Here is a 17,537-nt window from a genome sequence, read left to right as displayed (position 1 = left end):
GGGGTTCAGCTTCCACCCACTTCGTGAAGTAGTCCACTGCTACTATTAGGTAGCGATTTTGGTAAAGTCCTTTGGTAAAAGGACCAAGTAAGTCCATGCCCCACCAGGCGAAGGGCCAGGGGGAAGACAAAGATTTTAGTTCTCGAGGGGGAGCTAAGTGCATATCCCCATGCCTTTGGCATTTGTCACATTTTTTTACGTGGTCTTTGGCGTCCTGTTGCATAGTAGGCCAATAGTACCCTGCTCGTAGAGCTTTCCTGGCAAGTGACCTTCCTCCCAGGTGTTGGGCGTTAATGCCCTCATGGACTTCGCGCAGGATGTAATCTGCTGTGTCCTCGTCCACACATTTTAGGAGAGGAATGGAAAATCCTCTCCTGTATAATTTTCCATCAAGGATGACATAGGAGCAGGCTCTTCGTCTGACTATAGCTGCTTGTTTCTGGTCGTCAGGGAGAGTTCCGTGCTCGAGGAAGTTGTATACTGGAGTCATCCAGCAGTCTTTGTCGCCAATGACGTTTATGTCCACAACCTTGCTTGGTTTTTCTATGCTTGGACGAGGGAGTATTTCTTGGATGACAGATTTGTTTCCGCCCTTTCTTTTTGTGCTTGCCAGCTTGGACAGGATATCTGCCCTTTTGTTATGCTCGCGGGGAACATGTAATATTTCAACAGAGTTGAACTTGGTGATTTTTTCCTTTACTAGCACTAGGTATTCAGAGAGGTTATCATTCTTGGTCTGATACTCTCCTAGCACCTGTGAGGCGACCAGTTGCGAATCTGTGTATATTTTTATCTCCTTGGCTTGCAAGTCCTCGGCCAAACGTAGTCCAGCGAGGAATGCTTCATACTCTGCTTGGTTGTTTGAAGTTGGGAAGGATAGTGCTAGGGAGACCTCGATTAGTAAGCCATTCTCATTTTCAAGAATGATGCCTGCACCTGCTCCTGTAGCGCTTGATGCTCCGTCTACAAAGATTGTCCATTTATCTGCTCCGTCCACTGTAGGGGAGGAGCTCGTCATCTCTGCGACGAAGTCAGCTAGGACTTGGGCTTTTAGAGCTTTTCTGCTCTCGTAACGAATGTCGAATTCTGAGAGTTCGAGGGACCATTTGAGCATCCTGCCCGCCATATCTGGTCGGCCAAGCAAAGACTTGATTGGTTGGTCTGTTCGGACCACAATTGTATGGGCCAAGAAATAATGTCTTAGTCTCCTCGCAGCATAAACTAGTGCAAGGGCTATTTTTTCAATTTGTTGGTATCTTAGTTCAGGACCCTGCAAGGCTTTACTCGTAAAGTATACTGGTTTCTGCCCTTCGTTTGTCTCACGAATGAGAGCTGCACTTACAGCCTCTGAGGCGACGGAAAGGTACAGGTATAATACCTCCTCGTCACTTGGTCGTGAGAGGACAGGTGGCTCTGATAAGGCCTTTTTCAGATGTTGGAGAGCTTGCTCGCATTCATCTGTCCATTCGAAGACTGCTTCTTTCTTTAGTAGTTTGAAAAAGGGGAGTGCATGTTGTGCTGATTTGGATACAAATCTGGAAAGCGATGTTAGCATTCCATTAAGAGTTTGTATGGACTTCTTATCGCTCGGAGTGGGGAGCTCGGCAAAAGCTCTGCACTTGTCAGGGTTGGCTTCAATTCCTCGCTCGGTTAGGTAAAATCCCAGGAATTTACCTGCTCGGACCCCGAAGGTGCACTTCTCTGGGTTGAATCTCATGTTGTATTTCCTGGCCTGCTCGAACACCTTTCGAAGGTGCACGACATGGTCGAGTTCCTCGGGGGATTTTACGATCATGTCGTCCATGTATACCTCGAGCATGTCTCCTATTTGTCCTCGGAAGACTTTGTTCATCATTCGCTGGTATGTAGCTCCTGCATTTTTGAGACCGAAGGGCATTACGTTGTAGTAATAGTTGCCCGACTCGGTCATGAAAGCTGTTTTTTCTCTATCTGCTACTGCCATTGGAATTTGGTTATAACCTGAATAAGCATCCATAAAAGACAATAATTTAAAGCCAGAAGAATTATCAACAAGTCTATCAATGCAAGGTAAGGGATAAGAGTCTTTAGGGCAAGCCCTGTTAAGATCGGTATAGTCGCAACACATCCTCCACTTTCCATTAGATTTTTTGACGAGTACAACGTTGGACAGCCAAGTTGTATACCTGGCCTCCGAAATAAAATTTGCCTCTAGGAGGTCTTTTACACATTTTTCTGCAGCCTCCGATTTCTCAGGAGACTGCCTACGCCTACGTTGTACAATGGGAAGTGCAGTGGGATCAATAGTCAGCTGGTGACATGCTATGTTGGGGTCCAAGCCGGGCATCTCAGAAGCGTGCCAGGCGAACAGATCAGCATTTTCCTTCAAGCAGGCTTCAAGTTGCTTCCTAGCAAGCTCGGGGAGCCCAGTCCCAATCTTCACTGCCCTGTTCGGGTCTTCTCCGAAGGGCATCAGCTCGAACTCGCCGTCTGGAACTGGACGACGGTGCTCTTGGCTTGCCTCGTCGTCTTCCTTCTTCTCCTTGCGGAGCTTCTTCTCATCTTTGTTTTCCTGTTTGGAAAAGCGGCTGTCGAGGTCAATGGAGCTGATTTCTGGCAAGGGCAGGGAAGTTGTTGCCTTGGACTTCTTGGACTCGGGGAGCTGCCCGATATATTCATTTCCTTTGGAGGATGCATTGAAGACTCTCCTTGCAGCTTCAATGTCTCCATGCAGTGTCGCAACTTGGCCTTTATGAGTATAGTACTTCATCTTGAGGTGGGCGGTTGAAGGGACAGCCATTAAGTCAGCAATAGCTGTCCGGCCCAGGATGCACTGGTAGAGAGAAGGGCAGTCTACTACCAGGAATTTCACTTTGATGGTTTTTGCAGTTTCTTCAGAGCCAACGGTGACTAGCAGGTCTACATAGCCCCATGGCTTAGTTGTTGCTCCATTAAATCCGGAGAGATCAGATCCAAAATAAGGAGTGAGGTAGGTTTCATCTAGTTGCAGAGTCTTGAAAAGTTGGGAATACATGATATCACAGGAGCTTCCTTGGTCGACCAGTACCCTGCGGACGTCCATATTGGCCATGTCCACTCTGATGAGCAGGGGTATTTGGGAGTTTGCAGTTCCACCGGGCAGCTCTTCCATATAGAAGGCTAAAGGCTTTGACTGCCCTTTCGGTTTATCTAGAGTTGCGCTCAGGTTGGAGGAGCCATCTATCAATTCTTCAAATTTTCTCTTGATGGATCCTACAGTCTGTTTGTCAAAACCTCCACCAGAGATAACCATAGCTTGGGCAAGTGCGTCCCATTTGTTCAGTGTGGGAGCAACATAGGTGTTGTCCAAGTAGTCAGGGACAAAGAAGTCTTCAGGTCTGGAGATGGCGAGGGCAACTGGCTTGTGCCCGGATCGTTCTGGTGCAGCTTCTTCAGCGTTGCTGGTCTCAGCAGCTTCTGCCCGGGGAGCATTGCTCCTCTTCACGTATTGTTTCATTTGCCCATTTCTAATCAGAATTTCAATGGCGTCTTTAAGTTGTATGCAATCGTCAGTCAGATGGCCGTAACCTTTGTGATACTTGCAGTACCTGCTCTTGTCTTGGCCAGGCTTTGTGGGTTGTTGTCTTGGAAATTTAATTCCTGCTTTAGTGAACTCAGCTGAGTTGCACTCTTTCCAAATTTCTTCCTGGGTTTTGCTAAGGGGAGTATAGTTGCTGAACGTGCTAGGAGGTCCACGGGGTTCCCTAGGCCTTTCGCCTCTTCGTCTTCCTCCTCCTCGGCTGGACTGTTCAGCATTTGAACGAGGAGCAGGTTGACTGTTTCCTGCTCGCCCATAACGGGCAGCATCTGCAGCTTGTTGCTCTTCATATTGGATATAGGGTTGAGATTTGAGGAGGAGGTCGCCAAAGGTGCGCGGTTTTTCGATGCCAACGGCTTTTGCAAAGTCACTGTTTGGCCTAAGGCCCCTCTGGAGCAGGTATTTCTTCATATCATCAGTTGTTTCTACCTGGACGGCTTCTTTGTTGAACCTCTCTATGAAACTGCGGAGAGATTCATTATCAGCTTGGAAGATGGCATCTAGGACTGCCTCGGTTTTAGGTTGCTTGCGGGAAGCAGTGAAGTGCCTGCGGAATTGGTCGGACAGATCCATCCATGAGGTTATGGAGCGAGGAGCTAGGCTGTGGTACCAAGCCATAGCTCCCTTTCTCAGAGTAGTTGGGAATATTCTGCATCTAATTGCTCCGCTGACCCTTAAGAAGTTCAGGGTAGCATTGACTGATGCAATGTGTTCATCTGGGTCAGTAAGTCCATCATAAGCAGGGAGAGGAGGTGGTCGCTCACATCCCTTTGGAACGGGTGCTTGAAGTATGTCGTGAGATAAAGGGCAGCGGGGATCATCCTCGTCACTCTCATGTGAGTTTAGGGGAGGTGAGCCCTCACGATCAGGAGTTGGGCTTCTGGAGAATTGGTCAGTGTGATGGCTGCGGCTTGCTGGCTGCCCTTGTTTGGTCATCAAGCTGAGTCCCTGGGGAGAATGACGACGAGGAGGTGTTCGGTCCACAATTTTTCCTTTTTTCACATTTGGAGAAGATATACCCTCGCGGGGAGGGGAGACATGGTCTCTTTTCCTGCCAGGTTGCTCAATCCTCTCAAGGGCAGGTCGTCGTTGTCTGACAGTTTCCTGACGAGGAGGGGATTGAGAAGTGGGAGTTCTCCTCGGGGGAGAGTTGTTCCTTGAGAGTCGCTGATTCTTTTCTAAGCGATCTAGTCTCATATTCTGCTCGTCCATTCGGCGATTCTGGCCTTGGAGAGCTTCGGTGGTTTGCTTTAGGGCAGCTATGAGTGCTGCTAGTTCAGCATTGGTAACTGAGGCAGTGGACAAGTCGGTCTCTGCTGATTTGCCCTGCTCGGACTGGGGGCGCTTCCCTGTCTGCTTCTCAGTCAAGACGACCAGGTCGCCATCCTCAGAGGTCCAGGAAGTTTCCTGCCCGTCTCTAGGGTCAGACTCGGGGAGGGCCTGGAGGTCAGTGATGAGAGCAGGAGACAGACGGGGAGAAGATGGAGGAGCAGCGTCCTCAACGTCATTGTTGAAATGAGATGAACTGGCCATGATAAAAAAGTGATTGGTTGGTTTTGTTCTTTGGTTTACTTGCTCGAAACAAAGAAGGGGAGAACTCAGATCCCCACAGTCGGCGCCACTGATCTTAACTGTTGATCAGAACAGGTAGAAGGCCAGCTGGAAGTCCGTTGAGCAGGTGGTAGGCAGTAATCCGAGCAGATGATCCACGGAGGGGGGGGTTGTACCTGCAGGTGCTCCGATGCCTAAGTCAGTAAGGGTAGAGAGCAAAAGAGATACTAGAGAGAAGTTAGAGAGAGAGAGTAATTGCAATAATGAATAGTGTCTACCTTGCTCTCCCAAGAGGGAGAGTATTTATAGCCCCCAGCTCTGGGCCAAAGGTCCTCTTAGTGGGCTGGACTAGCCAAGGCCCATTAGGAGGGACTGCCAAGATATCACCCTTAGATAGTGGGTAGAGTAGTAATTTTACCCTATCTTGGTGGAGAGGTTGTGCCATGCTGACATGGAGGTGATTGGGCAAGCCATGTGGACTTTGTGAGGGTCTAGGTGGACTAGCATTAGTCTAGTCCAGAACAGACCCAAATATGTAAGATATATATCCCTGTTGAGAGCATTAAACAGCTGCTAGTCCACCTTGTAATTTTGGGCAATAGAAGTGTAAGTAGGGTTTATTTTCTCGTATATCCGTTTTTTGTATTGGTAACCCTGCAAATATATAAGAGATAAGGTTGTAGTAATTAGTGTTTGGAAAAACCGGATACAATATTTAAATATATCGGTGGTAAATTTATTTTTATAAACTCGTGAAAAACTCAAATTTCAACGAGGTAACTCGTGGTGAAATCGGATAAAATTGAGATAAAATCAAGTAATTTATTTTGATTTTACTTGATTTTGAAGAAATAAAAAAAAGTTTTTTTCCTTACTTTTTTTTCTTTTTTTTCTTCTTAAGTTTAAATTTTGAATTATTGATGGATTTATAAAATTATACAAGTATAGATGTCTTGTATATAATAGTATAATATTATTTTAATATGAGATAAACTCGAACGAGTTTACGAATTGAATTCATCTAGGCACAACGAGTTGAAATAAAAGCTCGAGTTTGACAACCTTGATAAAATTTTAACTTTCTCTCTTATAATCACAAAATCAAACTAATTAACTACTAAGTTGATACTCGATGAACCAAATACAATAATTTAAAAATATAATAAATAAATAAATATTTTTCACGAGCTTAACTCAGTTGGTAAGAATATCGCTATATGTGCAAGAGCCGAGGTTCGAACCTAAAACATCTCACTTACCAAAAATAAATAAATAAATAGCGAAGAATACCTTATATGTTCCATAAATGTAGTCACAATAGGTAAATACTGAGGCATAGTTGCATTGACTTCTTCCACCAACATAATGATGGTAGTCATGGTATTCAGGACCTCCATAAAATGGTATATATTTTGTGGGACTCCAAGGAAAATCATACCTATAAATGTTAACATGTTATAAAATGTAAGATTGAGGTCATCCAAAAACAATAGGTCAAAAAAAAAATGATGGCTATGATTTAAAATGTGTATTAAAATGATAATGGCAATTCAAGCAAGCTAGAAAATAGTAAGAAATAATCCAATCGAAATAATTCGTCTTTAATTATTATGTAAAACCAGCCTCACGTCGTACCCTCTCGTCTAAGACCCACAAGAACCATGTCTTCACTCAAGTCTCATGGTTCAATTCTCAACTTGGAGCTAACAGGCAAACATGGTGCACACACCCGTCCAATTTATTAAGCCAAAGCCATGTTCCATCACCTTGGTGCCCCGCTTGGGTCAAAAGGTGACGCTATTCAGCTCAGCAAAACAGTCACTCTCTACAACTACGTTATGCATGAAAATCTATCTTCAACTGAAACTCATTGATCACAATATAACAATTCTCTAATAATAAATATGTTTATCTAATTACTTGAGAAATAATCAAAGTCTTACCCACTATGTGTCTCAATGGCTTCTAGTTGTCGCAAAATGAACCATAACCAATAGGTTATTATGTGCCCTGGAATCAATGCTGGGCCAAGAAATGCAGGGAAGCCCAATATAAAAATCTCAGCCCAATGGGCATAAGGTGCTGAAAGCCCAATAGGTGTTCTATATTCATGATGAACCTTGTGGATATTCTCATATGCCCATTTGCAATGTAACCATTTATGGATCCAGTAGCTTACATAATCTTCTATAAGAACGTAAACTAGTAATTGCCAAAACAACTCCCAGCCTGATGGCAATGGCAAGCCTGTTCTGATTCCAAGCCACTGAACAAAATTTGTTGTAAAATATAAATCCATAGTCAAAATTTATAGCACTTAAATATGTAAACCACATCATTGAAAAATATACATGAGAAACTATGGCTCTCTTTAGTAAAATTAAACTGATAGTTGAAAAACTAACTAATAACTGTAATTTACTTTATAGTTGATAATTAAGCTATATTATTTGTTATAAGAGAAAGATTAGAGAAATAAGACACGTATAAAAGTGATGGTTATTTGTGAAAGTACCAAATAATTCATGGCATTCAAAAACACCTCCTAAAAAAGAAGATTATTTATTTATTAATTTTAATTAAGATAATCAATTAAATTATTGCTTCAAAAAAAATATTAAATTATTAATTAAAGTCTTAGAAATGAGTATTGGGCCTAACTCATCCTTACAAAACCGGCTTGTAAGGTGAGGATTGCCTCTAGTATATAAATACTTAGTCAGGCCATCTCTCAACCGATGTGGGACTCTTAACACACCCCCTCACGCCCAGCACTATTGGGCTTGGTGCGTGGATATAAACGGTAGGTGGCCAGATAGCGGAAACCTGATAACAGGTGGCCCAACGGATCGTGGAGAGGCTCTGATACCATCTTAGAAATGAGTATTGGGCCTAACTCATCCTTACAAAACCGGCTTGTAAGGTGAGGATTGCCTATAGTATATAAACACTTAGTCAGGCCATCTCTCAACCGATGTGAGACTCTTAACATAAAGTAAAGTAAAACAATTATCTCCATGAGTTTAGCTTAAGGACATGGCATTTTACGTGTATTTCTCCACTTTCTTCACCGATGTGGAAACTCCATGCGGAGAGAAGCAAAAAGCAAGGGCTCCCATCAACTTGTTAGAATCAAAATAAACAAATAGTAGGAAAAGAGAAACGAATAGCTTAACATTACAAAAATATTACTAGAGAATATATAATAAAATATAATGGACTGTAAACTAACAAATCCTATATACAGCGAAAAAACTCATCACGAACAGTTCACGAATTAACTATAGCCATTAGATATGGTGTTTGACTGAATACACGGGGTAGATGAGATTAAAAGGGTCCAACTACATATATATTTGTGCTTGTCGTGATACATTTCGTGATCACACTTTTGCAGTAACAAGCATTATGCAATCAAATAATATAGACTATTATTTTATTATCTAACAAGTATCTTCCATAGTTCTCCTCATACCAAACATAGGAAATATACCAATTTTCTTATATCTGTCACTCTCTCTTTGCTTAATCACCCCTACCAAAAAAAGGCTAAAAGTAAATACTAGTACTGTAAGATTCACCTTTGTCTATCGTCATTCAATTCATATTAAATTCCGGCCCCGCTAACTTCTATTCTGCGCAAATCAATTATTATGGTCTGGATTTTGCAATAACGTGGCTAGTAGTACTTCTGCAGTTGCATCTATAGATTTTGCAATAAAGTGGCATTGTACTTCTGCAGTTTCATCGCCATTTCCATTATTTCACAACAACAACTCTCCCAACTAGTCCCACAGCTGACCATGCATGTTGACAGTTGTATCTCCAAACAGGAGTATTTGTTTTGCTGTCTGGGGTGATGTTTGTTCGGTTCAGATTAAATTTGATCTAGATTACATTCAATCAATTATTTTTTTTTTCTAAGTAGTTTAGTGACTAGAAATTTCACCCTTAAGATAGATAAATGGAATGACCGGGGTCAGGCCCGGCCTAGATTCATGTGCAACATGTGTTGTGACATCGGGTCTCTAAAAATGAAGGCCTCCATTTTTTTAAGAGTAGTAGTATTAGTAAATTAAGGGTGTAAAAATTAATATATTATACAACAAACTGCAAAAGCCCAATTGTAAGGCTAATAATCTCTTTTATGGAGTTGTAGTTTTAATAAATTAGGGACCACAAAATTTAATACATTACTTAATTGACGAATTTTCTTAAAAAAATGTTCCAAAAATGACTCGTTTTAAGTAGTTAGAAAATATATTATATTGTTATTGATTAGACTATGACTCTTTTTACGTTAATTGCAGTGATGATTATTTTTTTTATGCTATTTGTAATTTAAATCAAGGATAATTTTAAAAAAAAAAAATTGTGTTTTTATTTATTAAAGGACCATTTTTTATATTTGCATATGACCTCCAAAAACTCAGGGCTGGCCCTGACCGGGGTTTGAACCCCGATCCCCGCGTATATAATGCAATGTCCTACCAATTGAGTTAAGTTCACATAACATATTCAATCAACTATTTTAGTGTCGTCAACATTGCAGACTCGAAGACATGAGTATTTCGAGCACTTAAATTTCTTTATATTTGTAGGCATTGTCACATTTGTAGACATTTTACCGTTGTATGCTATTAACGTGGGTACAATATGTTTGTTCACAGATTCATCATTTTCAGTTTTAAATAATTTTAAATTTATATTATTCAATGTATTTTATCAATTTGAATGAATGTATATTATTTTAGTTAAAAAAAACATGCAAATTCAAAAAAGGATGTTTTCTATGAAATGGATGGAGTAACTATGTTTTAAATAATTAAAATAGACATCATTTTTACACTCATTAAGACGTGAAATAAAGTTGTCAAGAAAAAATGTAGTTATCAAGAAAGAAGGAATTAATTTTATGGAAAATGTGAAGTAAGAATTATTGAGAGAATAAGGGTTTAATAAATTGTAATTTTAAACTATCAAAGCGACAGTTAAATAGGAACAAATTTTCTTCTTCTCAAATGACACTTTAAAAAGAACAAATAGAATATGATATATGTTTTGGTGTTTATGGAAACTAGGAGTATTACATACATTCACTTTTCAACGTTCTATTTAACAATTTTATAATTGACTAAACTTTATGTGGGTCTCGTAGAAAATTTGTATTTAATGTTTAAAAAGTTGAATGCACAAATTTTTAAAAGAATATCCTTAATTTTGTCTCCTTAACAAGTGTCCTAAAAAAGTAAAAATAAAATGGAAATTTTAATAATATAATCATTGATACGTGTTTTGTAAAAACATCAAGAAAAACTATTCTAGAAGTTCCATATACGAGAACGGTTTCTAATGCCTACGATTCAAATATTTTAGAGTAAATTACACCCTCCTCTCTTGAGAGATACTTAAATTACAATATCATCCCCTCTTATGTTAAAATATACATTCCACTCCCCTTTTATACATGATATATTAGAGAAAATTACACTCACCGCCCTTGAAAGAAGCTTAAATTTCATTTCCATCCCCCCTAATATGATAACCTACATTTTCCTCTTAATAAAACTCCATTTTAATATAATCAAACTTCTAATTCAAATATTATTATTATTATTATTATTATTATTATTAATTATTATGTTTTACTAAACTCTATTAAAAAACTATTATATATTCTAAAATAGAAAACAATTTCAAAGAAAGAAAAATTAATTTCTTCAATGATGACTTAAAGTTTTTTGACATAAAATACTGATTTAAAGTTAATTGTTATCACAAAAATATTTATTTATGTTAAAATGGACTAAAGTGTATATTTTAACATAAAAAGGGAGGTGAGTGTAATTCAAGCTTCTTTCGAGGGAGGAAAGTAAATTTTATTAAAACCGTTATCTATGTACGCATTATCAAAGAGAAACATTTTGGCGTATTATTGCCTTTGTATTGTAAAATTGTCCCCGTACGCCGGAAACAAAATCATTCTCATAGGTAGGTAAAGGCTATGGCTATGGTTTTTATAATTTGATTACAATGTTTTTGTCTTGCCTTTATGAAGCCCTCAAATTTTCGAGACCCTATGTGATGGTTCACCTTGTATATCCATAGACTGATATGCTTATTTTAAGTTAGAGACTCACACCTTAATTTTAATTGATAAGAGAGTGAGTATTACATTGAGTATTACAAAGTGAGTTTATTTATCTAATATGAGATATATGTATAGGATGGGATGTTCAGGGTGCCAACTTAATTGGTCGACACATTGTGGGTTTAGATCCAACATCCGTTGATATGTTAAATGCCACTTTAAAAGTAAAATAAAAATATTAAATGTCATTTTGATTATTTCATGCACCATAATAATTTTTCTTCCTCTTATTATTTTGATTTAAAAAAGGTAATACAAACTAATGTATTTATAGAAACAAAAAAAATTATACTTTTTTTTTACTAAAAAAAAAATATACTTAAAAATAACATTTTTTACAATTTTAATTAAGAGGTCAACCACAAAAATTTCAAAAATAATTTTAGTATATTTGATTCCTTATTACAATTATCTTAATCTTTTTATTTTTTTGACAAAGCAATTATCTTAATCTTTTTATTTTTTGACAAAGCAATTATCTTAATCTTAGAAACACTTATTAGCATTTTCTTTTAAAATAAAATAGTACTTGCATCATTCTTGGACAACTGATAAGAAATCAATGATTAATACTTCAATCACTGATAAGAATAATCTTATAAAATTATTCCAGTCATGACAAATATATTTTAATCCTTTATGAAAAAAAAAACTAACTTTAAATATGGAGTAATTAAGTTCACTCATTCTTAATTTTAATTATTGAACTGGTTAACATTTTTTTATTTACAATGGAGTTGATGACTCACTAGACCAAATCTAATGGCTTATTGAACTGGTTAATTTTATTTACATTGTCTAAAAGAAATATATAAAGTAGGATTGCATACCTTAATGGTAGGATAAGAAATGATCTGAATAGGACCAACTGCAATGATAAATGTCCACATAACATATTTGTAGCACTTAAACATTTCCCAGAATGTTCTCTTAACCAAAGGTTGAATCTTGTATTTGTTCAATTTCTTGTATCCACTTAGCTCGATCAATAGGAATGGAATAGGGGCTATGGAATAAAACAAGCACAAGAATAGTGTGTTGTGGCAATGAAGAACAAAGTCAGATTTTTTGGCAGAGTAATTGAACCATAGTGTCTCACCAAAAGTGAGATTTCTAGCAAGTGCATATTTTGAATATTCTTCAAGGGTCTGGTAAGGGAGCATTGTGAGAGAGGGTGGAGGAAAAGTATTGAAATAGAAATAGAATATATGAAGTATATAAGGTGAGGGAGAGATGAACTTTGTATGTTATATAGTTGGTGGCATTTAGGCACTGTTTGTTTTAGTTTCTTTTTAAAATAATTTTTATAGTGTGTGTGTTTTAGTTTTTTTTTTTTTAACAAAGTTTTTATTTATTTAAAAGTTTCAAATGAAAAATTGGATTAAATAGATTATTTTAAAATGTCGTTTTAAGTATTTTATCATTTTGTTACAATATGAAACCGGAGTAGTATAAAGACAAATAAATGTTTTAATTAATTAAAAATTTAAAACTTTTGGTTCTTGTATTTCTTTGACTCTAGTGTAACTTTATCTGGTCGTTCTTGGCACGTCTTGTGCTAAGAAGACTTTTTGTTTATATATATCTCATTTTGGCTTGTTCAAAAAAAAAAAAAAAATTAAACTTTTATTTTGTATTAATCTTCTATTCTAAGGGGAAGGAGTCTAGTAATTTGAAATTCGATTGCAAAATAAGTAAAGTTTAACTAAAAATTATTCTTTCTCTTAATCGTTTTAAATAAGTCACTAACTACATGAGTCAAATTATGCAGGACTTTGGATTTGTTTCCTATTAAACTTCTCACTACCAAAACTAAACTTATAAGACCATATCTTTATAAATAAACTCATTTTAGTTCGTATCTTTATTGTATGTGACATGTGTCTCAATTTTATGTAGAAAAAAAAAATTGAAAAATAAAAGTATATGAAAGTTCAAATTTTTTTTACTAAAATCACTTTTTTTTTTTATCTTGGTCCCCCCGAAGTCAAAATTCTGGCTCCTCCCCTGCATGCAATGATTCCTCTCAGCTGCCGACCACCCCAACCCTCTTTTCCATGATGATGATTATTATTATCTTTGGATTTTCGGATTGTTTTTATGATGAAAACAAGCTAACAAATTATAATTTGTTTTTCTTATATTTTAAAGACGACCAAGATCATGGATTTCACCTATAACTTGAATTCCTAACCCTTTTTCAAACATACATTTGCTGTGTGAAAACCTTCTTATTAAACAAGTTATAAGTTACGAAAGTCTCTCCTGCAAGCTATCCTTTGTCATAGCGGTCGTTAATCGCCCCAGGTCCTCAAATTCAACCACTCGCAATACCCCTAAATGCACAGTTTGCCCACTACGCCTGCCATAGATGATAGAGATCGAGGTGATCGGTTCATCCTTTCGATTCTCACCACCACCTTAGAATTTCCAAGACAAACATCTACCCTCTGTGATATACTTGCTAGTAATCACAATCAACATCAACACATAGGGAAATAATCACAAACTCACACTAAGATTACTCTCCATGACCTCAAGTTGTGGGTGGACTACTCACACCTTGACATGGTAACACTAATCTATGAACATATGAATGAAAACAATAACAAAGCAAGAACAACTAGAAAATAAACTAAGAACTTTTATTTGATAATATGCTTTGTTACGATACTTGCTTCATGTGTTTACAAGGGAAATGAAGCCTTTATATAGGCCCTCATAGCTGAGATTTTCATAGCCTTAAGGATAAATACAACTTAAATGAGCATAATGGTCATTAAGAGAGGGAAAACCAAAAGTTGTAACTGATTTTGTCTTCAGCAAAGCCTGTCACGGCCGTGTGGATTAGTGTTACAGCCATGACAATATTTCTAGACACTCGAATATGATTTTCTGGCCCTGTCACGGTCGCGACAACTCTTCTAACCCTTGATCTTTGATTTCTTCAGCCTTTAAACAAAATGTAACGGGTGGAAATGACTTAATGCACGAAATTAACACTTTGGCCTTCAAGAGATAAACGAAAAGAGAGGTAAAGAAAAGTCTCCTTGTAATGTGAATATATGATACATGAGATGTTTTGTATTCTAAAACATAATTATATTATTTTAAATTAAAATAAACTATAAAAAGTAAAAATGGATTTCAATTAAAATGATAAGGGTAAAAGTGAAAGAAAAAAAAGAAGTTATAAGCTACATGAAATAATGTCTGAAAAATAAGTTATAAGTTAGTAAAATAAGTTATACGTTCGTGATGTAAACAAAAACTGTTATCAAACAAGTCTTTTAGCATATAAGTTATAATTTCATTTTTTGATCTTACCAAACATATCATAATGTGATGGCTTGTAAATAGGTAACGATTAAATTGTACTATATGTTAAGTTATTGTTAAAAAAAAGTTGTTTGTTAAATTATTTTTTTTGGGTAAGGAAATAGTGGTATAGGGATTTGAACCCTAGTTTTTTTTACGCGGATTTGATTTTGAACCTTATTGTTGTGTGTTAAGTTGAGCACGCTTCTTATAATTGAATTTTTTTCTTTCCACTCCGTGTTTTTTTTTCTACTCCTTATTTTTCCATTTTTGTTCTTGTATAGAAACTTCAAAATGCATTTTTTGAAGTTTTCTAGTTTAAATTCGGGAAAAATTCAGAAAACACATTCCGAAGTTTTTCCAAGGTAAGAAAATTTCGAAAAACGCATTCCGAAATATTTTATTCAAAAGTAAAATTAGAAATTTGAGGGTAAAAAAGCATTACATGAGGTGGGATGAGAAAAATTCCTTATAGTTTAGCAAGGCAAACACCCTTTTAGTAAACAAAAAAACCCATAATTTGGTGAGGTGCATTTAGTCATTTCAAATTGGGCTTAATTCCATAATAAAGCATGGTTAGGCCGCCATGCACAGTATCATTCCCTTTCCTTTCCTTTACTATTCTTCAAGTTCAAAGTTCAAACTCATTATTCATCAGAATCGCTTTTTCTACAACACACTTTTTTTTTTACTCAAAAATTAAGTTTCTGCCTCGGCAAGATGATTAATATGGAGCCGAAGAAGATCGTGGATCTCCCTCAGGAACTGATAACTGAAATTCTGTTGAGATTACCGGTGAAGATTCTGTTACGTTTCAGGTGCGTCTCTAAATCATGGAATTCTCTCATCTCCGATGATTCCCATTTTGCAACTTCACATTTTCAACTTTCCGCAAATAAAATTTTCATCATACGTGATGATACTCTTGTAGCCCTATCCGTTGATTTTGATTCATCCCTTAATGATTATGTTTCATTAAGCCTCAATATTTGGAATCCCCAATCTTATATTGACGATGAAATTGACACTCGTATTGGAGGTTCGTGTAGAGGGTTCCTGTTTATACACAATGAAGTAGGCTTATACCTATTGAATCCATCCACACGTGTCCACAAACAAATACCTGTTTCTCCTATGACTATTGCCTCCTACTCCCAAGATTCTTCTATTTACAGGATTATTTATGGCTTCGGTTATGATTCGTCAACGGATGATTACTCGGTAGTTTTAGGGTTCTACAATTGCAATACCAATCTTCTTGACTTTGAGATTTTCTCACTTAGATCTAATAACTGGAAACAAATTGTGGTTGGTTCTCATTTTCCTTATATATTGACTGCTTATCATGAATCCGAGGTAGGGTTGTTCTTTAATGCTTCTATTCATTGGCTGATTTATAATTATGAAACCAATAGGGAAGTTATTATCGCCTTTCATTTAAAGGAAATGAGAATGTCTGAGATTGCTTTGCCAGATGATTTTCATATGTATTCATCTGTTAGTGGTTATGACTTGTTTGTATTTGGCGGTCTTATTGGTGTATGGATCGAAGACATATATGAAATCAAGATAAGAGTGATGAAAGAATACGCAGTGTATTCATCTTGGACCGAGACTGTTAGTTTTTCTGCTCGTCCTAATCCGACTTTTTCCTCGGTATGCTTTACCAATTGTGGTGATCTCGTTGGATCAAGTGGTGGTGGATTAGCCAAGTTTAATGACAAAGGAGAGCTACTAGAGGAACGCTCCTATCCTGACTGTTTCTTTGAAAGATCCCAAATGACGGTGTATACAGAGTCTTTGCTTTCCCTCCCTGATAGCAGTGACCAAAGCTAAGAAGTTGACTTATCATACAAAGAAGAAAGAAGAAGAACGTGATTGCGAAATATTCCCATTTACCATTTTATCGATGCTTGAGTAGTGTGATAGGCACAAGAAGAAGAAGAAGAAGAAGAAGAACGTGATTGTGAACAATAGTGAAGCTTCAAGAAGACAGAAAATAGTTGAGAGTAGAGTTTGTGAATCCTTTGATTTCCCAAGGTTCTGAATCATAAATCGTTCTCAGCTGCTCAAATACCAATTCACAAATGGTTAAGCTCTGAGGTTTCTCTCTCTTGTAGCTCTTTAGTTAACATAAACTTTATTTACTTATACCTAGGGTCCGTTTGGCCTAGTTTTTTTTCCTCTTCTTTTTACTTAAAAGTAAGAAGCTATGCCAAACAACAATTTTTAAAAGCTATAGTAAAAAAAAAAAAAAACAGTTTCTATATTTTAGAAAAAATAATAATATATTATCAAATATATCTTTTCACCCTATTATAATAAAAACAACTTTTAACTTTTTTTTTATAAAACAAATTAAGATTTACCAAACAATTTTAACTTTAGTTAAAAAGCTATTATTTCTAGCTTTATGATTAAAAGAGCTTCTACACCTAAAAAAAGTTAGGCCAAACGGGCCCCTAGTAGGTTATACTTTATGCTTCTTGATTTATGCTTGAACGGTTGATTTTAATTTGTTTTAAATGGTAGTGCTTGATTTTGCTTGAATGGATATCCTTTCTTTATGTTATCTTTGTTGATATTGTGCTATATGTTTGAATGCGTGTTGTGTTCTATTACGGCTTTGTTATGTAACTTATGTTGCTTACACAATTAGTGAAATTCTGGCAAACTGGTGGAAAGATGCTGCGAAAGATAAATAAGACAGATCGTTTGTTAACCCAGTTCGGTGCAACATCACCTAATCTGGAGGATTACCAATCCAGGAATGAATTCACTATAATAGCTCTAGTTCAAAGCCCTCGACCAACACCCGGTACTTGACTTCTCGCCTAGACACTACTCGTGCAATCCTATTTAGGAACCTCCTAGATAATGAGACCCCGTCCCAAATTCCCTCTAACAACACGTATCATGTTGCTGTCAACTTTATAACAATCAAAGATGGAGACACCCTCC

The 17,537-nt window shown here is 36.9% G+C and overlaps 1 protein-coding gene across 1 annotated transcript; it reads left to right on the top strand.

Moving 5' to 3' along the window:
- The first annotated feature begins 15,177 nt into the window (after positions 1-15,177).
- On the top strand, positions 15,178-17,217 carry LOC123892801 (F-box/kelch-repeat protein At3g06240-like). Its single transcript, XM_045942671.1, has one exon. It carries the CDS (start codon positions 15,297-15,299, stop codon positions 16,410-16,412), a length of 1,116 nt encoding a protein of 371 aa, XP_045798627.1. The 5' UTR covers positions 15,178-15,296; the 3' UTR covers positions 16,413-17,217.
- Positions 17,218-17,537: the final 320 nt, after the last annotated feature.

This window comes from Trifolium pratense, linkage group LG6, assembly GCF_020283565.1.
Source record: "Trifolium pratense cultivar HEN17-A07 linkage group LG6, ARS_RC_1.1, whole genome shotgun sequence".
Lineage (NCBI taxonomy): Eukaryota > Viridiplantae > Streptophyta > Magnoliopsida > Fabales > Fabaceae > Trifolium > Trifolium pratense.
Note: the sequence above shows the minus strand (reverse complement) of the source record. Positions and strands in the feature narration are given on the sequence as shown.